This window comes from Lepisma saccharinum, chromosome 8, assembly GCF_977018435.1.
Source record: "Lepisma saccharinum chromosome 8, izLepSacc3.1, whole genome shotgun sequence".
Taxonomy (NCBI): domain Eukaryota; kingdom Metazoa; phylum Arthropoda; class Insecta; order Zygentoma; family Lepismatidae; genus Lepisma; species Lepisma saccharinum.
This window is the reverse complement of record NC_139236.1, coordinates 43,139,730-43,167,609: the sequence shown is the minus strand read 5'-3', so window position 1 is coordinate 43,167,609 and position 27,880 is coordinate 43,139,730. Positions and strand designations below refer to the sequence as shown.

General features: G+C 37.3%; 1 protein-coding gene across 1 annotated transcript; it reads left to right on the top strand.

The window, feature by feature from the left end:
- The first annotated feature begins 150 nt into the window (after window positions 1-150).
- LOC145991429 (glutamine amidotransferase-like class 1 domain-containing protein 1) lies at window positions 151-22,399 on the top strand. The gene is made up of 7 exons (XM_083127429.1): window positions 151-343; window positions 4,696-4,772; window positions 5,239-5,344; window positions 7,273-7,380; window positions 10,489-10,586; window positions 18,837-19,042; window positions 22,165-22,399. Exons 1-7 carry the CDS (start codon window positions 289-291, stop codon window positions 22,184-22,186), a joined length of 672 nt encoding a protein of 223 aa, XP_082983555.1. The 5' UTR covers window positions 151-288; the 3' UTR covers window positions 22,187-22,399.
- Window positions 22,400-27,880: the final 5,481 nt, after the last annotated feature.

Genomic DNA, 27,880 nt, shown 5'->3' with positions numbered 1-27,880 from the left:
CCCGATCCTATGTGAGTACATGAGTAGGTTTGGATGGTCAAGTTTGGTCTTGATTAGCTACATATTTTTGTGATGTTTAGCATCGAAACATTCGAAAGGCGTGGTGAGATGAGTTCCACGAGTGTGTCTCTAGCAAAACGTTAGTAAACAAGTGTCTTGACTGTGTCTGTGGTGAAATTCTAGATGCACTGCACGATATTTGGTTTTCTATTCACATCGAATAAATCGTAAAAAAAATCTACCAAGCATTATTTTTCTGTTCTGTAAAAGAAAGGACCACTTAATTCCATGGCTGGTAGCGGGAGACAAAGTTGTCTTATAGTTTTACCTTCGTGTCGAGAAGGTATTGTTTACCATTTATCACACGGATGCGTTATTGATGTTCTTAAAAAGAATAAAATCATATTGTTAATATTAAATGAGACCTACTGAAAAGTACAGAAACACAAAGACTTTGTTATCGCTTTCATACATACATAAATTTTCATGTAGATTAAATATCGGGGCCCAAGTTCTGTATGTTATGTGACATGTCCATGACCCCCTCCCTCCCGCTACATTACACAAATGTACTACGTGCTTTATTAACGTTCTTTTTGTGCAAATGGTATCAATTACATCTCCGAACAACACCTCTCACTCGTTTCTTTCGTCATTTTTTACTTTTGTACTTACAGATTGTGCATTGCGGAACATTGTAGTGTGTCATTTTGCATTTCTCACGAAAATAATGTCCATAACAGTAATTATTGTTCGTCCTTTTTTCGATTCTGTAACACACAATATGGCGGGCACAGCGTCGTGAATCAGTGGGTGTACAGTGTTTCCAACCTTCTTAACCGAAAAGTGTCCCACACACCATTGACGGATAGCCCCAAAAACCATTTCCGGTAAATATGCGATAACGCCCGGACACCTTTCACTCATCTATTTCCTTCATTTTACCACTGGTACTTACCTATTTTGCCTTGCGGAACATTCTTTAAAGTGAAGTTAGACCTTTTCCCAGAAAATACTGTTAACTTTTCATATTACGATTGATTATTTGTCTTACTTGGTCCGCTTCTGTAATAGACAATATAGCATGCACTCATAATGGATCATCGCGCGTCATGATGCGCCAGCTTGTGTTTTGTCGATTTTCAGTGCACAAGCAGTGTTTCAAACCTTCATGACGGAAAATTAGGTCCTATTTCGATTTTTTTTTTCATGTTTACCTCCACAAACTATGCACGTTAGCCCCAAAATCCATCCATGGGTAGCCCCACAAACCATTGACGTTAGCCCCTAAAACCATCCACGGATAGCCCCACAAACCATTCACACAAGGTTAGGTTAGGTTCCATTAGCACTCATTTCACCCCTAAATTCATCGAAAAAAGGACAGTTAAAAATAGAAATTTTCGTAAAAAGAAGGCACATTTGGAAACACTGCAGAGATCGCGTGACTTTCAACGCTCTCGCCATCTGCACGCACATAATGGAAACAACGGCATAATGTGGCAGGCAATGACAATTTCTTACGTAAGAAGTGATTAATTCTTGTTCGGCAGCATTAAACTAGGAAGTTTTTACTTTCTGTGAAAGAAAATACCTCAAAGAATGTCCAGAATGCTAAAGAAACTCATTTCAGTAAGTACTTTCTCCTGTAAATTTGAAGAAATCCGTCCGAGCGATATCGCATATTTACCCCAATTCCAGCAAGGTTAGGTTAGGTTAGGCAAACATAGTTAAAATTTTGGGTCGTAGTAATATCAGGAATGTATATTTCGTTTTTTCATCTGCTTGCAAAAACAACGGCATGGTTGGAAACACTGAAAGGAGGTTACGTCATCAAACATGCACAAACATCCGGCTCTCGTAGAGGAAGGAAAGAACTGCAACGGCAATTGTGCGTTGGAGAGATATTTTTCGTGAAAAACACACGAATTCTCGCTCAAGCACATTCAACGACGAAAGAAAATCTAAATGCTAGAAAAACTCATATCAATGTCTGTTTCTTAGATTTACGAGTACTTTCTGTTACTTGTTGTTTCGAATCTGTAACACATTATGGCCGTGGTAGCGTACTGGTTTAGGTGGCGTTCTGAGAGTGTTTTGTCGATTTATGCAGTGTTGCAACCTCGTTCACCGGAAAATATCTACTTTCGTGCCCAGATTTGAAATTATGCTAATATGTCGCAAACCATTGACGTTAGCCCCACAAACCATTGACTTAGCCCCAAAAACCATTCACGTTAGCCCCAAAAACCATTTTCCGTAAGGTTAGGTTAAGTTAGGTTAGGCGAGCATAGTTAAAAAAAAATAATTAAAAATACTCGACACGTCATGTTCTAGTGAAAACACGGCGAGGCTGAAACACTGGCTACGGGGTTGCATCATCTTAACACACGGAACATTGCACTCTAGTGCAGAAAGCAAATGGCGGGAGCAGAAACAGCATGTCGGACAGAGATTTTCGCAGAAAACAACACGCATTCACATTAAAATGAATCAAATCTACATTCAGGAACTTCCACAACGCTAAAGAAAATGTTTTCCGTAAGTACTTTCTCCTGTAAATTTGAAGGAATCCGTTTCCCTCATACGATAATGTTACCAAACTCATTTCAGTAAGTACTTTCTTGTGTAAAAATGAAGAAATCTGTTGTTAGGAGATGCAATTGTTACCGTGCAAATTGTGTTTCCGTGTTGTTTCACCTCAAAGCACCCATGCTTGCCTAGTAGGACTATTTTTCCATTGATTATTGTTATGAGCAATTTATGTTGAATGTATGTCCCAAGATAATGTAATGTCATTTTACAAACAGCAAGTTTTCTGTCCGTGTATTATTTTTCGGACATGTATTTGTCCTTAAATATTTTTACATTAATATTGCATAATAATTGGGCAGTACTGATCATCTTTGATTTGAAAAGTATTGCAAGGGATATATTTGACAGTTAATTACTTCAGTAAACCATGGATATTTGTCATGCCATGTATAGTCTTTAAGAAATAAATGCCTATGAACGTAGAAGGCTGGTTACTGATCACACACCCTCGTATTTTTAAAATTTTATTTATGTATTTATTATTATGGTAACAGTATGGTATAGGCAAAACACATTTCTTCAAATTTACAGGAGAAACTACTTACGGAACTGAGTTTCTGTAGACTTTTGAAAGCTCGTGGAAGTGTTTTCTCCCTTTGTTCAACTTATTCGGCCGGTAAATCATGTATTTTTCGACATTAATGTCTCTCCGATGCACAAAAGCTCTTTCCTCCATTATGTTCGACTACGTGAACCAAATGTTCCATGCGTTCAATGACGTAACCCTCGGTCAGTGTTTCGAAACTCACCATTGTTTTGCCAGAACATGACAATTTTAACTATGTTTGCCTAACCGAACCTAACCTAACCTTGCCGTGCATGGTTCGTTTATTTATGAATAGTTTGTGGGGCTATGCGTGTATTGTTCGTGGGGATATTTATGAATGGTTCGTGGGGCTATTTATGATTGGTTTGTGGGGCAATCCATGCATGGTTCATGGGGCTATCTGTGAATGGTGTGTCGGGCCATCCATGAATGGTGTATGGGGCTACACGTGCATAGTTCGTGAGGCTATCCATGCATGGTTCGTGGGGTTTTTGAACCCGGAAAAAAATACAAAATGAGTAACACAAAAGTAGGTATTTTTCGATGAAGGTTGGAACACTGCAAACCCACTGATCATCGACAATGCTAGTCAAGATTTCTCCGCCATATTGTGTGTGAGAGGAACGAACAACAATTACTCGATATGTGGAAAATTGAAGCTATTTTCATTAAAAAAGCGAAATCCCACCTTAAACAATGTTTCGCAATGCATAATAGGTAAGTACGAATGTAAAGAATGACAAAATGAACGAGTGAAATGTGTTTTCCCTATACCATACTGGTACCATAAGATTATGCAATCTACAGATTTAGATGTTTCACAATGCCTTAAAATTATTTCAACATGTGGAAACAACAAATAACCAAGATGTGACCATCCAATTCCTAGCATCCTGGACCACTTTCTTAAAAGCATTGAAAAATAATGCAATTACTATCACCATGAAACCTAACACTCCTAACCTAACAAAAATATAATTTTATTAAACTTTTTTTTTCAGTACTAATTTTGATGTTTGGCGAATTTATTTAAACGCATTGAAACCACATATAGGAGAGGTATTTAGCCCCAAAATATGACCAATTCTTCATATCATGGACTACTGTAACCACTTTTTTTAAGCAAATTTTGTTACAAATGCACGAAAAAAAGAAGTTTAAAAAAATTGTTAATTACTCACTTATAATGCATCTCCGCAAGCTAGAAACAAGGATAATAGTTCATATGAAACACAGTCGCCACAACGCACTCAATAGTTTCAACTTTCTTGTGGGTGTACGAAGGGTCAGCAGCACCTATGTAGGGTTAACTGATTAGAGTACAAGTATTCTCTTGGATTTAGGAATGGGCTTGATACCCACGGGAGGCACATACTGGTTCGGATCCTACTTGAAACTGTAGGTTCAGTTCCAAGTTAGCCTTACTGAGCATGAAATGGACTTGGAAGACTGACTGACTCTGATTAATGAAGGTCATGAAGGGGCAGGGGGAGGGCATTGGGTAGATTTTTTGTAGTTAAATTAACATAATTTTTGTATTTCCAAATTTACAGGTGTTTCAGCCCAGTCATTCATACAATGCTTTACATTAACTCATTCAGCATTCACTGTTCAACTTGCAACGCCTGGTGTAAGTATTATTATTGTTTTCTAATGGTAGTAACACTTTCCTAAGAATTGCATGCAAAAAAATATGAGCAAACGAAACTCAATATCTCATGATTTTATGGAATTGCATCTGTGTTGCATATATTTGAAATTCAATTGTTCTCATCACTGCATGGGTTACCTATATAATATGCCCTGTCATTTTTCAAGTGAACTATTTGGCTGTTCATATATTTTAATAAAAATTAATTGCACTTTTTGTTATAAAATTTTTATTGTACATAGAGGTTGTCATGTGATTATATGCTAGACTACCAATATTATTGTGTTTATTATTAACATTTATCTTTGAAATGATCAAACTGCATTTTCATTTATCTTTACAACTGGAATTTGTTCTAATCTATTTGTACTCATTAGTTGTTGCTTTTATGGAATCTGTTTAGTCTGTCTGGACAGTGTAACTTGTTTTCTTTTTCATATGACAGGGAAAGGCTCCAGAGTTCATCAATCAAGATGAGCAGAGTCGCAGGTGGCTGAATGATTTTCGCACAAAAGCATTTGCTGTGCCTCTCAGCTTAGAAATCATTGATCGTAAGTCCACATATACAAATTTTGTGTATTGTGTGTTGGGGCTATTTGTGTAAGTGAAATGTTTATTTTACACACAAAACAAGTACTGTCAATGTGGTGGGTGATCTGACTAATGAAATTAGGTTTGGCATTTGAGGTTGAACCAGCTTGAGTGGTGCAGTGACTCAATTTTTATATAAACTCTGAAGATTCTTCATTTGAATACCTACATGGCATGGTTGTTGCATTACGTTTGTTATTTCATCCTTCACAGTGCCAGCCTAAGAGGGGAGTTAGTGGTCTGTTGTATAGCATCCAGACACCCTACCAATTGGACCACGTTAGCTCAACAAAAATATTGAATTCTTGTATAAATTTCATTGTAATAGGACAGTTTAGAGCCACCAGAAATTTGTCCCACAAGTCCAAGATGAACAGAAGATGAAGGAGCTTCTGTTCTCCTGGAACATTGCATCAAAATCGTGTTCAGTTGCTTGCAACATCCATAAACTGAAAGAAGAATTCAAGATAAGCAGGTAGCATTTTAATTAATTTAAGGACAGGAAGAGTAAGGAAAATCTCATAAACATGAAAACACAATGAAAATATATGCATGCGTAATATTTTTATCCTAAGAATTCTAAACTGTTTTTTATTTATAAATTATGTAATTTTTTCTCATAGTCAATTTTCGGTAAATATGCGATATCGCCCGAACGGATTTCTTCAAATTTACAGGAGAAACTACTTAATGAAATCAGTTTCTGTAGCATTGTCGAAGTTCTTCGAGGTATTTTCTTTCGCGGAAACTGAAAACTTCACCATAGAATGCTGTAGAACTAGAAATAATCACTTTTTATGTAAGGAACTTGCATTTTCTATAAAGCGACAACATTGTGCCGTTGTTTCAGTTATGTACCTGCAGATGACGAGAGCGTCGAAAGTCACACGGTCTCGCCAGTGTTTCCAAATGTGCCTTTTTTTTTACGAGAATTTTTTTTTAACTATGCTTACCTAACCTAACCTTGCCCGAAATGGTCCATGGGGCTATCGTGAATGGTTTTTGGGGCTATCCGTCAATGGTTCGTGGAGCTATCGTGAATAATTTTTGGGGCTATCCGTCAATGGTTTGTGGGGCTATCGTGAATGTTTTTTTGGGGCTATCCGTCAATGGTTTGTGATGACATAATGAACACGAAAGTAGGTATTTTTCGGTGAAGAAGGTTGAAACACTGCATACCCACTCAAAATCGACAAAACACAAGCACGACGCACGATGATCCATGACGAGTGCACGCCATATTGTCTGTTACCCAAGCGGAACAAGGAAGACAAATAATGACTCGTAATATGAATAATTGACACTATTTTATGAAAAAAAACATAACTTCACCTTAAAGAATCTTCCACAATGCAGAATAGGTAAGTATCAAGGCTAAAATGAACGAGTGAGAGGTGTTCGGGCTATATCGCATAATTACCCAATTTTCTTATTAGTGAATAAGCTTTCACAGCCCTACAAGATTGTGTAAATGCAACACTTCTTGCACTTTCATTTCTTTACCAAGAGTTTGATCTTATTTGAGTCTATGTATGAGGAATGACAGTGGATCATTAAAAAAAATATATATATCATGGCTTTCGTACCATTTTTGGCTAATTGTGATGATGAGAATGAGCAATGATTAGATGAAATTGATAAAGAAACATTTGCAAAGAACCCGAGAAACTTTGGAGGTGAAATGGTATTAAGATGATTCCCGGTAAATGTAAATGATTGAGATTTGCATGTTCAAGTTGGAAAACATCGTACATTCTTCAGTCAATCCAAATGATATGTTCATGAATAATGTAGTGATTGTTTGAATATTTGCCAAACAAAATGTTAAGATCATAGGGGTGGGGTGCATTATTACTACAAGTACTTGAAGATTAATTTTGTGTTTCAGCAAACAGGTACTCCTGCTTGCTCATACCGCATGCGCCAGGAGCTGCAGTGGATTTGATAAGCAGCAATGATTTGGGACAAATACTCTTCCATTTCATACGAGAGAAAAGTGAGTGACTTCTATCTTTGCCTTTTTAACTGGTTTTTCCTTGTATGTGTAATTTATATGGAATAATTTCAGCTTAATTTTTTTCCTGCTAAAGCTCTACAGAAGGTTGTTCGGGATATATCTGAGTGACTTTGCGATGCCACTGCCATCTGTGGGATTGAGCTGGAGTAATGGTGCAGCTTTTGTTATCAGTCATGTATCACAGCTTGCAGATGCTGGAGTGCTGTCAAATGGCACCAAAAGTGAACCATTATTGGGAAGGGTGCATCATGGCCCTTTTTTCTATGTACATTTCTCGTATGACTGAATAGTAAAACAGTATAACAAGAATGGTTTGACCCTTGGGAAAACCAATGTGAAAGAGAAAGTGTCTTGGTGCACACAACAGGGGTCTGTTGGTAAACTCTCGCCCACAAAAGGCACCCGTAAGAGCCTGTTGTGCCTCAAGGTCTCCCTGATTGCATAGTGCTAATGCTATCATCTAATCAAGGGGTTCCAGGTTCAATACCCATTAGAGGCACATAGTGGATCGGATCTCACTTTGAACTGTAGGTTCCGTTCGATTAGCCTATCTGTGCATACAGCAGACTTAAAACAACAACTCAACCCAACATACGAGGGTGAATCAAATATGAACGAGCCTTGATTGGCTAAGCGTTGGAATGGGTAGCAGGGTGTGATTGGGCATGTGCGGCCGGTAGGTGGGGCTGTCGTGAGTCAGGAACCAAAACAGCCGGCGTGTCGCATGCTTCGTTTAGTAGCTCTCACGATGAGTGAGCAGAGTGTGCCAGTGTCTGTTGCACAACGCATAATCATCAAGTTCCTCGCCCAGGAAAAAAGTCAAACCGGCCGAAATTTACCGGAGACTGCAGGCCCAGTTTGGGAATGGTACCCTCTCGTGGGGAAGAGTGAAGGTGTGGTGTAAGGAATTCCAGCAAGGCCGTGAACGTGTTGCAAATGAAGTGCACCCCCGTCATCCTTGCACAAGTGTGATGAATGACAACATGGCTCGTGTTCGTGAGCTTGTCGAACAGGATCGCCGAGTCACTGTGAAGCAAATTGCGGCAGAACTTGGTGTGAGCTATGGAAGTGTCCAATCAATCATCACAAAGCACTTGGGCTTCCGCAAAATCACAGCTCGGTGGGTTCCCAAGCTGCTGAATGTTGCTCAAAAAGATGACCGAGTTTGCATTGCTCGCCAGCTTCACACTCGTTTTGACGTGGAAGGGGAAGCGTTTTTGCATCGCATCGTTACCTGTGAGGAGACATGGGTGCATCATTACATCCCAGCATCTAAGCGTGCCAGCATGGAGTGGAGGAGGAAAGGCGAAGAAAACCCCGTGAAGGCCAAAGTTCTGTTGTCTGCGGGGAAGGTGTTGGCCACGGTGTTTTGGGACTGGAGGGGGATCCTACTGGTGGATTTTTTACACGAACATCGGACCATCAACTCACCCTACTACTGCGGCCTCCTGGATCAAGTTAAGGTGCAGTATCGACGCAAACGACGAGGCTGTCCCATCCGTTAGGTCTTGTTCCTCCACGACAACACCAGACCCCATACAGCAGGTGTTACGTGGCAGAAACTGGTGGAAATGCACTGGGAACCGCTTCCGCATCCACCATACAGCCCAGGCCTTTCACCATGTGATTTTCACCTGATCGGACCCCTCAAGGAAGCACTTGGGGGCGAGCGATTTGCGACCAATGATCAGGTGGAAACCTTTGTGCGCAACTGGTTGGCTACCCGCCCAGCTTCATTCTACGAGAACGGCATCAAGAACCTACCACAACATTGGTAAAAATGTATCACTAAGGGCGGAGACTATGTGGAAAAATAGGATGTGGCAATGTCTCTGTTTCCTTCAATAAATTTTGTTTTTCCGCACAAGGCTCGTTCATATTTGATTCACCCTCGTAATTTTTATTTAATTCATTTTTTGAGTGTGTAAGTCATATTGAAATTACATTCAGTAGTGCTTTCAATGGATTATTATGATGTGTATGAAAATTAAAATATTCAAGTAAAATAAATAAGCTTCAATTACACCAAATCAAATTGTACCAAAATGAGTGTAAATATTTTGCACATTGTGCAATCAACATGATATATTTCACATAATACTTAATGTGTGTGATATTGTTATTTCTGACACGTACATTGACTCTTTTGTTTGTAACTGGTGTGTTGTGATATATTTGTTATTTAGAAAAAAATACTATAAATAATTTCCTGAATGTTAGCGACACTGGTTCTTCATTAGCATGTAATGTTAACTGGACATTATTCATTGTCTAGTGCTTTTTTTTTTAACTATTCTCTCTCGAAACATAGTGTTACAATATTTATAAGTGGATGCACTAAACCATAAAGTTCAGGTAAATCACTCTCGAAGCTACAAAATCATGGGGAATTCCAATATGACATGTAAAAATTTGTTAAGAATAGCTTAAACCTGTACATATTATTATTCCAGTCAAGTTAATGCAGTTTGAATTAGCATTGATGGATCAGTAAACTTAAATAATTGAATTTCAAGGTTTGTTACACAGAGCATATATTTTTTAATTTCAGAAATAGTGTTTAACATGTACTGTATTATATTTATCAGTTGTGATTTGATGATAATTTTGTAACTAAAATAGCAAGAAAACAAGTTAAATATGTATGTAGTAAAATTCAAACTGAACTAGCTATATGAGATAGCTTATGGCACAAAAGTTGGAAATTGATAGCTTGATCTCACATTTGGTGCTGTAATTGTTTGAGATACTAAATCACATTTCTTTTCTTCTGTGTGTTTGTATGCAACTCACTCAATTTTTTTTCATACAGATTTGTTCTTTAGATGTTACAGTAATAAGTTTTGCACACTTTATAGAAGGTTGTTTTGTGATGTTTAATTCTGACCTACGTTTTGCCCATGTTGTTTATACTTTCTAAGTTCCTGAAGATAAAACAATGACTAATAACTGCATATGGTGCATGGCATATTTCAATAACATTGTGATGCTGCCCTGCTGTACTTAAGAGAACAAGTATCGAAAACATAAATTACTCACTTTATTTGTAGGGCATATTCTATACTTTACTTTGCCCTTTCCTTTCAGAACTTGTCTGTGCGATTGGTATGGGTGTTGCTGCATTGCTGTCAGCTCGAGAAGACAAACATTCACCATGGAGCTTCAAATCCTATTGTGTGACTGGGGTAAGCATTTTCTTCCTCATGCACAAAAGAACTAAATGAAGAAAAAAGGGTAAAAAAGTATTGTAACTTGAACGATGGAGTCTTCCTGGTAGTTCATGATTTACAATATTTAATATTTGTAGTGCCTAAATTAATAGTGAAAGTTCTGAAATTGAATCCCAACTATATGTGCTTTGATACTGTTTTTTTTTTTTTTTACTGTTATTAGAAGGGGGATTTGTGTGAACTTCTGATATGCCATCTGTTTTGGCATCAAAATTAAAATGTAGGAAAAAATTAGTATATCCCATACAGCTTTTGTTTGGGACTCCTGAAGTACCAAGCAATAAAATCATCAACTTTCTTTCTTCCTTCCTTTTGCGACAAATTATTCCTTAAATAAAAAGTGACATGTGAGAACTAGGTTTGAGTAAAGTTAGTGTCACAAGTGACCTTATCACATTCTAATGAGATGACATAAACGGCAGGATGAGAGAGGTGGAAGGAGTGTTGTTAGAGTGAGTGCAGAGCTTACCTACGACCAATTACGTTACATTTTTAAATTTAGATTTGAACATTATTTAGTCAGTTCTTCTCCGTGACCATGTGGTCTAAGGTGCTGTGCTTTGGACTCCGACTGCAGGATGGCATGGATTTGAGTCTGCCTGGGTTCTTGGCCTGTGTATAGTACTGGTGGCAACCCACCATCGTGAGGAAATTGGGGAGCTACAAGTGAGTAGCATACGAAACCTGCTGCCACCAACCCACCTGCACTCATCACCCAATATCATCCCCACATCAACAAAATCAGGCACACTCTACACTCTCTTCTCCCAATTCTCCACAGTGATCCTGAAACCAAAACATATTTCCCGACAAACCCAGAGTGGTTTTCAAATGCCCCCCCCCCAACCTCCAAAACATCCTAGTCCACAACACTCCTTCACCACACATCCAACACCCCCCTGCCCATAAATGCAACCGCCCCAGGTGCAAGACCTGCCCCATCCTCATTACCTCTCACACCCTCCAGGTGCACACGGCCACTGGCAAATTTACCCTCCATCCCAAAGGGACCTGCCATGCCTCAAAGCTTATCTACATCCTCACCTGCAACATCTGTGGTGATTTTTACCTGGGGGAAACATCAACGGCCCTCAACCTCCGCATCAATAATCACCACTCCTCCACCCACAACCTGGACTTCACTGTCGCCGTCCACACCAACCACCACAACATCAGTTTCAATGACTTCTTCCGGGTAGGGATCATCCATCTCCTACCCCAACCAGCCAAAACCTCTGTTCGCAAAAGATGGGAGAGGGCCTATATATCGGCCATGAGTGCAACCACTCCACCTGGCCTGAACAAGGTCACCCAGTAATGCCCATCCCTCACCCGCCCTCCCTCCCAACTCATCCTACACACTCACAGTTTACGATGAGCCTGGTAACGAAACAGTGTTTTTTCGTTCTACGCACCGCTTCTTCTTTGATGGGGACCTGGCAACTCTGCAGGGCCCCAACTTCCGGTTCTGTCTCTTTTGTCTCACACCGATGATGCTACTAAGCTAGCGAAAATTTTGAATTTTTCTACTGTCCGGTGAGGGTTTCCTTTTACCTTCTTTGATTTTTACTTAGCCCTTTTGGCCCTCCTTATTTTTATCCATTATATATATATATATATATATATATATATATATATATATAAATAAATAAACATAAAAATGAAATGAAATATACCTGAAAATCAAGAATGAACGCTGTGCTTACCTACGGCCGACTGCATGACTCAAAGTGGGTGCCACTGATCCCAGGTTAATACTAATTGAAACTGATGCCGATACTATTTTAAGTGGAAAAACAGTTAAAAGTTACATAAAATTCATTGTACCAAAGCTGCATCAGCTGCTATATTGCTGTTATTCTGTTTCATGCTTATTTATGTACTGTATTATGTTTGTGTGCCTAAATATTTTTTCACATTCATTTTTTGTTATATTAGATTCCTTTTCTGACACTTTTTGGCATGACAATGAAGTTGAGTATGGATTAGATGACATTTATTTGCAAACACAAATAGCACTCATGACTAGGGAACGGATTTCTAGGTTCATGCCTTTTTTTTTTTTTTTTTTTTTTTTTTTTCTTTCCCCTACATCCTAGACATATGCTATTTAGAGATCTTTATGTTTCATATACACAGCACCCCTGTATTCAAATTCTATAGGACCATCTTCCAGCTTGCATTACAAAATTGGAAAAATGTGAATGTGGAGCAAACTGACAGGATGAAGCGTTCTTCTTTGTTAAATGCTGTACTTCCCAGGCAATTAAAAGGATCGTAGGTAGAGCATACTCAACAAACCTGAGGACCGTTTTGGGATAGAATCCTAGCTATAAAATCATTTAGTTGTTAAACTGGGCCGGCATTATTCCCAGCCTCCAACAGTGCAAGAGCGCAGGAAGATTCCAAGAATAACTCCGTCTTATGGAGAGAAGATCACTGCGAACCTGCCTGCCATTTGAGTTTTGAGGTTGAGTTTTATTAGCACACTTTATGCACAAATAGACTAATCGGGTCTTGACCTACAGTGGAAAGTGGGATCTGAACCACTATGTGCCTCCAACGGATATCAAACTTATGACCTTTTTTCGTTACAAGGCGACGACGTTACCACTATGCCTCAGAGAGAACCAAATCTGCCATGGGGAGTCAGGAGTAGTTGAATTTATGAAGTTTGCACCAATATCTTCCTGCGGCGTGGACAGAAGTTTCTCCATAGACGCTTCTGGGTTGTAACAATCACATTGAAAGTTAATAGGATTGTTACAACCCAGAAGTGTCCGTGACTGTACAAGCGTACACTCACAGATGACTGGAAGAACTTCAGCACAAGAACATTGAAAAGCATATGGTGGCGCAGTACTTCAAAATATGATAAAGTTTTTACATTGGACAAATTATATAATTTTTATAATCAAAGAATAGTATCCATTGCACTAAAAATAGTAACTTTTTATATAAATTACATCTAAAACCAGTTATTTCATAAAATTATTATTAATTAATAATTATGCCTATTCATTTATTATAAGCATCTATAAGTCCTAAAATGGAGTTTATTAAGTCCTAAATCCCTCTTTTTTTAGCAACTAAAAATCTGTTCTCTACTGATGACTGAGACTCAAACCTGGAAACTTCCATTGATATTGATTGATATTAGTGTGGAAATATGCCACTCTAACTATATGCATCAAGATTTTTGCTCTAAAATATTCAAGAATTAGATCAGAATATTAAATTACATGTTATGCTGATACAAAATTCAGGGCTTTCACACAAAACTGGTGCAAAATAAAAAGCAACTTTGCTAATTAATTACACTCCATGAAAGTGTCGACTGGCATTTTTGCAGACCCCACTAATGGTCAAAATGCTGGAAAAGTGTCGGTAAGCTGTTGTTAGGCTCGATGTCATCGCCAGGATTTGCAATACTAATGGCAAATGGAAAGCAGCAATTCTAGTTTTGCTCAGCATTGTCAGTGAAAGTTCAGTGATGCAGTGGGAAATTCCCTTTAATGGGGAATTTTGGAGGTAAGAATTGCAGAAAGAGAAGATCTAAAATATGCTAGAAACTGAGAAATTTAGACCATCATACATTAATGTTTATCTCTGTGCTCATTTCCATTTTTTGTTTCACATATATTGTTGTTCTTCTCCTGTACACAGAAATATGGAAATTTTCTGTTACTGTAATTGCAGAAATGCATGCGGTAGAAAATGTAACCAATCTAATGACTGAAGTTAAAGATTTGATAAATTTCATTTTAAAGCTAAGTCATTGATTTCAGGGGTGTAAGGGGGTGACCTTCCACATAGTACACCCAATTGTCAACCTCACTTCCACATAGTACACCCTGGACTGCATTTTGCAGACGAATGAGGCTCTGGTGACTGGCCACATGGCCAGTATAATTCTGTGTGTTGTTCTGTGTTTTGGCCTTATGTGTGCTGAGTGCCTCTTAGCAACCTCAGCTTTTAACCGGTCAGAATATTTTAATATTTTACTTACGACACGACATTACAGTTATGTTATTTTAGTTCTGGTAAGGGGCTGGATCCCATATAAAGTGACGGGTGCAAAATAGCCTACGTGCTGATGCACCCAAAATTTTAAATTCAAATTCATTGATTTCATTATATACTACTTTATTTTTAATTTCTTGTGGGTTTTTTTTAGTGATTATTTCATTACCTTTAAATTTCTTTAATCAACTTTTTGTTAAAGAACAATAAACAGAATATGGAATTTTAATGTGGGCAAAAGGAGTTTTAGGGTGGGAATTTCTTGCAATGGATATCAAGAAATGCCATTGGAAGAAATTTGTGTCATGAACCTGGATACCCAGGTGGATGGGTTCTTTTTTTTTATTGTTATTTGATAATGTCATGTTCAGGTGTGTATTTGTGTAGTGAGGTGGACATGTGCATATAATAGTGCTGTGGAATATCATATTGAATATCATATTCAGTATGATTTATTGAGAACATGCTTGAAAGGTATTTAGTTTTAGAGGAAAATTCACTCTAAAAGAAAGAGGCAAACCACCTCCAACCTTGCCAGTTCTGTTCGTGTTGTGCAAAGACAGAAACATGTAATACACATTCGAAGTTAAAAAAACTTTTTTGTTCTCCGTATCTCCTCTTCAGTTAGGAATCGGGTAATTCATCTACAAATACATGTAACCTTGTAGTGGACACAGAGACTCGCTCTGATAAGTCCTATCAAATGTGACAGGTATAAACAGGTATAGTTGTTTAAGAATAACTTATATATAAGCCTATCATGTTTGTAATCAGAGATGCCTATATTCTCTCTTCCTCACAAACTGCCATTTTCAATACACACTTTTATTGATAGGCTGTTAAAGGTTCTTGTTTTTTTAACTTCGTAGGCAAAACTAAACTTACAAATTTTTCTTATAAATTTATTTCATGATTTAAAAGAATAATACAGACATATTCCATTATAAGCAGGTATATAAAATTCAGAACTGTTTAATAAATTTTGTTGCATCTTAAAAAAATGTGATGAATTCTATAGCATTTCACTTTTCTGTTCTTCACTTTCCAGTTTTTGAGTGGAGCTCCTTGGCATGCTGCCAAACCCCTTGCTTTGTATAAAGAGAAAGAAATGTTGTGATAAATCAAGTCAGATTTTTTAAGATAGGATTGCTATGCTTACATTGATGCTAAATTCTGTTTTTAAATTTACCATAAATTATGTATGTGTTTTTCTGAGTAATAGTATAATTATTGCAATGAATCATTGGTGTTTTTGTATTTTGAACTAGTAAGTAACACATTTATGAGTTTTCATTGTGACAAATGGTTATATGAGTGTCAACCATCTCACAGTACATATGTAGAATAGATGTAATATCAATTAACAGAATTAAACTCTATTTGTGTCATAACCTACCTAAGAATTGCAACTCAACCTCCTGGTTGATCATACCTAGGCCTTTGACATTCTCTACCACTGAGCTGCCAAGCCAATCTATGTCCTCCCCTCAATTTCCGCACCAACTAAAGGTTAAAAGATTAAAAATCAGTAACTTACATGTGTGAGCATGAGATTTATCGAACTACGTTTCGAAGGTTATACTACCTCCTTCTTCAGGTTGATGCGATGTTTTCAGACACCTGACATGGTGCCTCGTCGAGAAAGTGATGGTTGAGGATTTAGGTTAAAATGGTATAGGAAGACACTTTCTAAAAAAATAATGTAAAATACACATACTAAAACCACACAAAACTCTATAAAAACAAAAGAACGTTCAAAGCTGATGAAGGCGAACTGCCGTTCGGTGCTCGGGGTAGGCGAATGCACGGTGTCAGCTCATACCTGGAGAAGGAAAACTCCTCCCCCCGGTCTTTCCTCAACTGGGGCTCGTGAGTCACCAATCCAAGGTGAATTCAACTTCCACCTCTGCGGCTTTCCTAACCTCAGGGGTAACATGGAAGCCCATCTCGTCTCTATTCCCGGCGGCTTTATCCCATTTTTTAAAAAAGTTTATCCAGCCGTCTTCCAAATTCCCATCATCCCTATTGAGTTTATTCCTATTATCCGCGCATATATAGGCTGCCTCATACACATTCCTGTCCAATTTATTGTTAATCTTCCTAATGACTTCTCTTTTGGCGATCTTATGCTGGTTAACTAATATGTGTTCAGATAATCCTGTCTTGGGTATACCCTCCTTTACATCTTTATCATGCTCGCCCCACCTAATTTGCATACTCCTCCCGGTCTGTCCCACATATTCCTTTCTGCATTCACATACTATCCTGTACACTCCCTTTTGCTCTTCAGGGTTATCACACCTATCTCCTCTCCCTTTCTTATAAGACGTGAAGTGTTTTTCAATGCTCCGAGGTGCTCTCACCCCACATTTTATCCCGTATCCCCTTACGGATTTTTCAATTTTCTCGGAAACACCCTTAAAATATGGAATCCCGACAAAATACGTGTTCTTTTCACCGTTTCCTACCTCTGTTTTATCTTCATCTTTATCATTTTGTGATAGTTCTTGTCTAACAATCTTTTTTGCTTTCCTAGCTACTTTCCCATGTCGCGGATAGTATACCCATTCTTTATACCCACCTTCTTTATGCATTCTTCTTCTTTCTCTTTTTCGTCATTGCACAGCCTTTCGGCATGAATGAAAAAGTTAAGAAAAACATTTAACTTAGTTCTATTCGAATGTTGGGATCTCTTATGGAGGTACAGCTCGCCAGCCAACGGTTTATGAAAGACCCCTGTTACAATCCGTTGACCGGTTTTAGTAAGGCACAAGTCTAGAAAGTGAATCTTTCTGTTGGCCAGATCCTCTCTGGTAAAACCAATTCTGGGATCTTGCTTGCCCAATTGGTTGAAAATGCTATCAAGTTTGTTTTCATTCCCTATGATGAGGATGTCATCTACGTATCTCCCATAGTATTTTACCCATCCCCCCACATGCTCCATGGCAGCTATTTCGACATAGTGCATGAAAATGTTGGCCACGAGGCCGGAAATGGGGTTACCCATGGCCAACCCTCTTTTTGTCGGAAGATTTTATCGTTAACGTAGAAGTAATTGTACCCCGTAATGAGAAAAAACCACCTGAAATATTCCCAGGCGACCAAGATTTCAACATTTTGGTCTATTAACTATCTATACAAGCAATCCCCGGCTTTGTCCCGGGGGACACTGGGATACAGATTAATAACATCGAAACTACAGATTGCATCTTGTTCTTCTATGGTAAGAACTATCACAAAATGATAAAGATGAAGATAAAACAGAGGTAGGAAACGGTGAAAAGAACACGTATTTTGTCGGGATTCCATATTTTAAGGGTGTTTCCGAGAAAATTGAAAAATCCGTAAGAAGAAGGAGGTAGTATAACCTTCGAAACGTAATTCGATAAATCTCATGCTCACACACGTAAGTTACTGATTTTTAATCTTTTAACCTTTAGTTGGTATTTAATTGTGAGCAATCAGCACATTACCAGTATGTCAATTTCAGCAATTTCTAGGTATAACGTTACTTGTCTTTGGACACCTTGGTCATGTAAACACTGATGTTTTCTATGGACATTATATTCCGTGGAATTAGGTACATGAAGGAGCTTGTACACATATCCTGAATGGACATTGTAAAGTCACACAGAGATCTAAGTTGTGGAAATCGCTGGTGCCAAAGACCCAGATTTGATCACTGATTGAGCATTAATTTTAACCTAACATTTTGTTAAGTTATATATCTTGCGTTTTCTGCAAACTATTTCATATAGCTAATTCAGTTAATTTAGTGTGTTCGTGTTCAATTTAAATCTGTTAAATTGATAGTTCTCACATAAAATGGTTTTCAGTGTAGTGGCAAATTCTGTAACCTTGTAAACCAAGATCTTGAGTTTGTTTCTTGATGGAAGTACACTGCACAGTGGTTCAGATCCCGCTTTGAACCATAGTTTTAGTTCTGATTAACCGATCTGAGCAAAAAGCAGACTTAACACTAACAAACAAACAAACAAAAAATAAATTCTAAAGTAGCAAAATGCCAACTGAGCACAAGGTTCAGTTTCAATGTTCTTGTTTTCATTTCCAAACTGCATGTAGCTACATTTAGTGCTGGTGTTTATAATACTTCAGTTCTACGACACTAACCTGTTTATTTATTGATGAATGAAGTCTAGCATAAAGTTCATCTTATTCCAGTCATCAGTATTTGAACTTGCCCGCTCTTCAGAGTTTGCCACTCTGCCTGTCATACCAGAGGACAGTGTAAGGGAGAATGGCGGAGTCTTCTCAGCAAGTGAGGTTGACAGTGTCCATGTTGTGGTGGATAGGCATCTTGTAACTGGACAGAATGAGCAGTCTACGTTAACTGCAGTGCAAAACCTAGTTCTCTTGTGTAATCAAAGGTAAGTCAGCGATTTCTCGTACAAGAAATAATAAGAACAATAAATTCAACCAGTGTAATTGTTCTTGCGTTACTAAATACTTCATTGTACATACCACTTATTTATATAACACCATTAAGCCTTGTTTCCATGATTATGAAAAACTAAATATGCTGACCAAGGCAATAATTTATTTTATTAAAAACATAAACTAAACGTAACGTTTCAACCTTCTAGCAAGGTCTTCTTCAGACTCTGTATCAAGTACAAAAGTAACAAGATACAAAAACAGGGTATTATATACACACACAAACATTACTCCCTCCAGACTATTTAGAAAGTTGTTTGGAACTTTCTAGCAGGTGGCTTTCACTTGACAACTTTACTTTCACCTAAAAAGCTAAACACAATTACTTCCATATAGAATGTGGTTGGACTTTTAATCTCATGCTCTTTTCCCTTCATTTTTCTTCCTTCTCCTCTCCTCTTTCTCTCTTTCCTCTCCGCCCTTTGTAACATCTTCTTCCATTCTTTGTTTAACTTCAGTTCCAGTTAATTGTGTCTTCTTCACCTTTCTTCTCTATTTCCTTGGCTTCCTTCCATTTTCTCACTAGCATTCTCTTCTCCCTTCCTATCTGCTTAGCCTCATCCCACTCTATGTCATGTCCTGTTTCTCTCGTGTGTTCAAATTAAATATTGCATTTCTCTCTCTCTTAAGTCGTACATCATCCCTATGTTGTTTCAACCTGTCTTTCAGCCTTTTTTTTTTCGTTTCTCCTATGTACACACTCTGACATTCTTTACATTTCACTTCGTAGATAATCCCTTCATCTTCCTCTTCTCTGTTTTCCTTTTTCTTCTTTGCATTCCTCGCTATTCCTAAGATGATTCTCCCTCCCTTCCTGTGGCCTCCCCCATGGCGCAGTGGTAGCGTCATTGCCTTGTAATCAAGGGGTCCCGGGTTCGATACCCGGTGGAGGCACAAGTGGTTCGGATTCCACTTTAAACTGTAGGTCCAGTCCCGATTAGCCTTACTGCGCATAAAGTGGACTTAAAACACCAAATCAAACCAAACCTCCCTTCCTGTAAGTTTTAATTCCCGCTTTTCTAAGCACTTAGCATATCTTTTCTGTGGTCTTCCCCATACTCCTTATTCCAAACCTTCTCTCTTTTTCTTTCTCTTCCAATTCTTCCCTGCCTGTTTTCTTCCTTCTTCTGTTTATGTCCAGTCTATCCTGCTTCTCATAGCCATTCTTTTCCAGCTGTTTCCATAGGCTATTTATTTTGCCTTCTTTTTCACATTCTTTCATGCATATTTTCTTGATTCTGTCCTTCATATTCTTTATAAAATTTATTTTTGTCACCTCACTTACATCACTTCTTTTGTGGCAGAATACCCCTGCTGCACACTTCTTCTGATGCCAAGCGGTTTCAATTTCTTGTCCTCTCTTCCTTTTCATCAATATAATTAAATTAAAACTTACAGGAAGGGAGGGACAAGCATCTTAGGAATAGCGAGGAATACAAACAAGAAAAAGGAAAACAGAGAAGAGGAAGATGAAGGGATTATCTACGAAGTGAAATGTAAAGAATGTCAGAGTGTGTACATAGGAGAAACGAAAAAAAGGCTGAAAGACAGGTTGAAACAACATAGGGATGATGTACGACTTAAGAGAGAGAGAAATGCAATATTTAATTTGAACACACGAGAGAAACAGGACATGACATAGAGTGGGATGAGGCTAAGCAGATAGGAAGGGAGAAGAGAATGCTAGTGAGAAAATGGAAGGAAGCCAAGGAAATAGAGAAGAAAGGTGAAGAAGACACAATGAACTGGAATGGGTGGACTGAAGTTAAACAAAGAATGGAAGAAGATGTTAGAAAGAGTGGAGAGGACAAGAGACAAAGAGGAGAGCAGAAGGAAGAAAAATGAAGGGAAAAGAGCGTGAGATTAAAAAGTCCAACCACATTCTATATGGAAGTAATTGTGTTTAGCCTTTTAGGTGAAAGTAAAGTTGTCAAGTGAAAGCCACCTGCTAGAAAGTTCCAAACAACTTTCTAAATAGTCTGGAGGGAGTAATGTTTGTGTGTATATATAATACCCTGTTTTTGTATCTTGATACAGAGTCTGAAGAAGACCTTGCTAGAAGGTTGAAACGTTACGTTTAGTTTATGTTTTTAATAAAATAAATTATTGCCTTGGTCAGCATATTTAGTTTTTCACACTTATTTATAGATTAATATTTCCTAATCTATCAGAATTGCATAACTTTATTCAGAGATTATGTTGTTGTGTGTTAAAATACTTAATTAAAATTAGCATTTAGTGACTGGTTAACATTGCAGTTCACCCATTATTGTTCAAAATTTGTCTGGTTTTATAGCGAGAATGTTCTTTTTTAAGTATTCTGGTTCACTTAACAAAAAATCATAAGTTATTTCAGTCAACACATTACCGTAGGGAGGAAATTCTTAATGTAGTGCATTACATGTGGATGTGATGAAACCAAACAAAAATACATATCTTAGAAACTTACTTTTGTTATTATCTTTCCATGAAAAATTCAAAAATAGGTTTCTTGTGGTCTGGACACACCCACTTCATATATGTATAACAGATTTTAGAAACACATACTCATATTGAAGATTAGGCACACACAGGAGGTGTTCCATGCAGGTAAGACAGCAATAGCGAAAAATCAGGCGAGGCCAGGCCGGCTCGGTAGCTCAGTGGTTATAGCAATGGCACGGTATGCCAGAGACCCGAGTTCGAGTCCTGGTCGAGCCTGCATTTTTTGCTGAAAATTTCTACATATTCATATACCGTATATAGAAATAGTGCATATCCTAAAACACTGCCGTCAATGGTCGCGTGGATCACTATTGTGCTCTATTGAAATATGAGTTCTAATAACAAGTCAACAATGATGCATTTCAAATAACGGGTGCAAACATAGTCCGTGGACTGTTCCAGGAAGGTGTAGACTGGGAGCCAAGGTCAAAAGTGTTGTCAAACTGCAGTAGCACATGAAAATATGAATATATATGAATAGATCACTATTGTGATCCATGCGACCACTGCAGTGTTAATTCTGAAACATTACTGCAGGTAATTGCAAATGTATTTTCTCATTCTTTTACAGGCAAGGCAAATCTACAAAGTAAAACATCAACATGTAAATTAACTAATGGTTACTGATGCATTCCGTGGTTTAATTCAACTATGGCCATATGACAACACACTTTAATTTGTGGTAAGTATTAAATCAATGTGTTTATGATGGAGAAGTGGCTAAGTGGAGTTCTTCTAGAGGCAGATCCTTCAATCAAAGTTGTATATTTATTATTTGTATGGAATGTGTAATGGAATAAAAAAAATGCATGTATCAACTTTTTGTTAAATTTATTCATCCCTAATTTGACCATCTACAGGTGAAACAAAGCAAATTTTCCTCAAATGTTCTGTGTAATAGGAATAGGTTTATCATCATCACATTGGATGAAAGTTCCCTTTGTAGTTCATGTATTGGCGTAGTGGTAACATTGTCACCTTGCAATCAAGAGGTCCCAGGTTTGATGCCCAGTGGAGGCAGATAGTGGTTCAGATCCCACTTTAAACTGTACATGCAGTCTCAATTAGCCTGTGTGTGCAAAATTCAAACTCAAAATATATTGTCCTTGGATTTGTTAGGAGTGAGGTAGCGTAAGATGCACAAATATCATTGGCATACAAAATGTGCTTTTCTGAATTATTTCGGGGATCTATTTCCCTTGCCATTGATATTATAATGGAATAAACAAATCAAATAATCTCTATTCTTCTGTAGAATCTTTTGGCCAATAAAAATTTAACACAATCTACACTGTGGGATACTATTTATAGTGGAAGAAAGTATAATTCGAAAGTGAAATTATGATAAAAAGATGATGTAGGTTGAGGAGTGTTTATGCTCCTCACATACACTGTGTGGTAATAATAATTCATCAGCTTTCTGATAGATGTCTGTCTGAATGATGCTGTTAAAAGCCTTGTCATGGTGGTATGCATTACTCATGTGTTTGGCGGATTATCAGAATTCATATGAACTCCATTTAGGATTTGAAAGGAGAAATTACATGTGTCTTCAGAAAAATCACTCCCAAAATGCTGAGGTGGACAAGCCAATGTGCATGGTGGAGAAACCGGCTGTGCACAGAATGATGGTCAACATACTAAGAACTTCGACCATAGAGAGTAATGATGACCAAAACTGGATAAAATTTCATCCGAATATCTGGTACTTTTTAATCTAGATTACAAATACATATCTAGGTATTTGGATTATCCAAATGTGTGTGCATTATCTGGACAGTTTTTCATTATCCATTTTACAAGCTTTCTGCATGTTATTTTATTCGTAATGTTCATATTTTTACTGTACAGATTCTCTGCAAATCCTTCATCCAATCGGTCTGTTTATCTGTTTTATGCATTCTCCACATTTTTTTTTTAATGTTAATCTTTCCAGCCTACCTCCCCTAAAACAGATATCTGCATTACAAAGTTCAGTATAAATCCATAAAGTTTTTCACCATAACAGAAAATGTAAGTGAGTCACAGTTTAGAATATAACATTCTCAGTTTGGTGTCCAAATCATTTATTTGGTCATTACTTCCTTAATTTCAGGCACCATTCGTACCAGAATAACTTTTTCAACTTGAAAAAGTCAATAGCGACCTGAACACTTGGATATCAGAAATAACCGAATTAAGTCTCATATCTAGATTATCTGTACTATTGGGTTATCTGGATACATATTCAGATTATCCATTTAGATATCCAAAATTGATATCAGATAATTTGAAATCTGGATATCCATTATCCAAATTATCTGGCAATCCCTAATAGAGAGCTGCTCTGGCATTAATCTTGCAGGTATTCTTGCCCTGTTTCACTCTTTGATGCACCTTGTTCAGTTCAATGCAGTTTCTGCATTGATTACTGCATTTTCCTTCACATTAGTAATATTACATCAATATCCGATCATGAATTTTGCCCATCCTGTACATACAATGTTTTACAAATTGCTTGGCATGCAGAAACAGCGCTCTTTCTTTTCACAATCATGATGTCAAGAACACCAACAGGTTATTTTAAAATTCTCCCTGTTTCTATAGTATTCATCACAGTGTCTGTTCTTTGCTTGTTAGCAAAATCAAATAGCAGGGTACCATACATACTGGAAACTACAGAGAAAAGTTAGGAATCTTGAAACATATGGCTCTTGTTCAGTTCAGCAGAGGGCCCCAATGCAGTAACTCCACCACTAACCATGATGACATACATTTCATAAAAGTTACCTTCCAGTCCACAATGAGCTTTAAATTGCCTGTTTGTATTTGTTCTCAACCTGTAGTATTTTGTTTTGTACCCTTCCTGCTGGCAAACATTCTTCGAGTAGTTTTTTATTTATTTATTTTATTGTTGTTTCCTTCGGCAGTTTGATGATGCGGTCAACTCAGTTAGAAATAGCAGTGGGTTATGAGTAACACTGAAAGAAGCAGATGTTTCCCCTCACCCTCAAGAAATTTAGTAATTTGAGAGGGAGTGAAGACTGATTTATCCACCTCCCCCACCACACAGTTTGCTTATCATCTCCAAAAAAAATTTCACAGAGGCCTAATATATGGTCATTTTGGCTCTAAAATTACCCTTAAAACAACCTTAAATACGAACTTAGAGTAACTTAAAAAAATGCATGTACAAATTACAAAAAAGGGAATCACAAAGTATGCAAATATAGGGTGTTCCCTATATGATGCCAAATTAGAAAATTAAATAAAAATAGGGAAAATATCATGAAAATACTGTAGTTATATTTCACATATATGTAAGCAGTAACATCTCCCATTTACGTATGAAAGACAATGTCAGGCATATGTCCACCCCTGCTGAGCCTGCATGCATTTATACGCTCCACAAAATTATTGATAACCCTCTTGCAGATGTCTGTCCCGATGCCTCCAATCACCCTTCAGTTCCCAAAGGGTTCGTGGTTTGTTGGCGTACACCTGTGATTTCACAAACCCACACAAAAAGAAATAACAGGGTGTAAAAGATCACACTCCACCACACCACACACTCGTTCTCAGCGGATGGATGGATTTCATACGCAGTCACGAGCCTAAATAAAAGTACATCATTTTCACCATACTTAAAATTAAATTTATAATAAAGTTGTCAATTTTCGAAGTATAATAATGGAGTCATCGATTTCCCAATTAGTATCAATTGCAGGAGGGATTACTGATATTGCTGTAGTGTTGCACAACGACCGGATATTTTACCATGAAATTTCATACTTTTTGTTAGTATTTTTTCATTGTTTTTCTATTAAATATATTGAACATAAATAATTTTACCCTTGATTGCTTCAAAAAAGCTAATTCCATTATGATCTATTAAAAAGTAGGCGGCAACCTGCGAGATTTCACAGTATATGACTAGACACACAGGTGGTCTTTGCAGCGATGTAGCCATTGCAGCAAGGTTCAAAACACTTCTTCCTATCCCCTGCTGAAGCCGGCAAGTTGCCACACACCAAGGTCAGGCAGGGAAAAAGACTGTGATTCGACAGACCAGCAAAAACCACTGGGATGTTAATTCTTTTATTTACATGCCATTAGAGAGCATCAGCGTGCAAACAGCAGGCAAGTTCTTACTGTTCTGTGTCGTAGAGCAACAGAGAAAATAATGTCCACGTTAGGCAAAGATAAATATTTTCTTTTGGGGAGAATCTGAAGGTAATTTACTAACCTTACCACCAATATGTATGTATGTATATATCTGTGTGTGTGTGTGTGTGTGTGTGTGTGTACGTACACACACACACACACATCCTTCAAATCCTCTGTTTACTGTCCACAGCGCCAAATTGATAGGTTCGAGTGTATATGTATAACCAATCCTAATTCAGTTTAAAATATAACTTATTGTACATAAGTACATTGGTATCGGCTCAGTCTGAATATAAATACATATAAAATTATAAATATACATAATTACATTATAAATGTATAAAAATTAAAATTATATATAAATATACATATATTTGCTGCAACCACGAGCCACCACTGATTAATTGGAATTATTCAGTGCTCAAAATCTAATTTTATATTTGTCAACAGGCCTAAACATAATCAAACTTTTACTTTTTATAATTAAGTTTATGTATAAAATTTAATTTAAAGCTTACATATTAATCAATGTCTAAAGTTAAAAGAAATTGAAAGGCATTTAGGAGTAAGATTATTGGGATTGGGGCAACGACTTATAAAAGAAGAATTTACTGGGCCGTAGTCTCGCAATGATTGAGAACCACTGCTTTAATCGACATAAAAATGTAAAATGGTACAACCTAAATCAACCAGCAAAACTGTAAGAGATAATACAGTTACCTGGATAATCTAATTTAAAAATATTTAAGTATTTTTCACTGTGTATTATGAACTTCTCTTGAGGTATGAGTTAACAAAAGGTATCATAGCATCTGCATGTGTTTTTTTTTTTTTTTATGGACATGACAAGGTTACTCACTTTAATAATTATTATAAATTAGGGATGTGACCGATTAATCGGTACTCTATCGGTATCAGCCAATATAGGCATATCAGTGTATCGGTAAAATTACCGATTATTTTATCGATCTGATATATTGATAAATATCTGATAATTTAGTGCAAAATTCTGCCATTTTGTTGCAATTTTTATGGATAATCGCCATGCCTTACTTTCTAAAAAGTAAATGTCTAAATATGCAACTTCTTTTGCCCTGCAGTTGCCTTGAAACACACATTTATTAAGGTCAAAGAACCTTTCAGGTCAGTGTTGCCACAATCTGTAAGCACAATTTCCCTTTGCAAGGGGTAAAATTTCCCTTTTTCGTCCATTTTGTCCCTTCATCTAAAGAATTATTATTATTAACAATAATAATAATAAATATTATTGCTGACCCATGTTCGTATGTATGTATAAAATGTTAAAGAATTTAACTTTTAAATGCTACGACGCCAGTGGTCCAGGTTCGAATCCCGGCCTGGGCATGGCTGTTTATGAGTGTCTATTCATAAATTTCATCATATCATCACTCATCCGCATCTTTGCAATTAGCCAAAAGTGGCAGAAAAGTGAAGTAAAATAAACCAAATCAATAACTTTAAATGTATTTTTTTGGAAGATTTAGATTTTATTGCTAAACCAAGTCAATTTTTTTCGTTTTGAGATGAAAGCTAAAACTACGTTAAAGTTGGCAACTTTAAGTAAGTAAGATTTTCTTAAGTAAAAAGCCAAACACACAAACAGAGATTGGATTTAGGGAGGCCAATGCCCCTTGTCTTGATCACACCATCAGAAGAAAATTAAAAATATTCTACACAAAATGCTGTTCTAGTAAGGCGTAGATGAAACGACACTTCCTTTAAGTATGAAGAGTTTATGTGGAAAATCACATTTTTGCCTCCCATCAAAATTTTTAAATTCCACGCATGTGTATGGGGTAAACAAAAAAAATATAGTACATACCTGAGTAAATGTTCCATTCTGGTAAATTTCACATATTAGGTGGAACTTCTAAAACACAAGTAGTTTTTTTATTAAAATTTAATCCATTGGAGTCTGAGAGGTATTGTTAGTCACATCTTCCCTCTCCGCACGGAATTTTTTAACTTGTTTCCGTGGTGTTTTCTCATCTTCCGATAATTCTCCACGAGGTTTTCTAATATATTCTGGACCTGCAGATCGTTTCCTTTCTCCCCTTGTTCTTCCATCGTCCAAAACAGACACAACCTTCCACCAAACACTCGCACACGAATAATCCAGT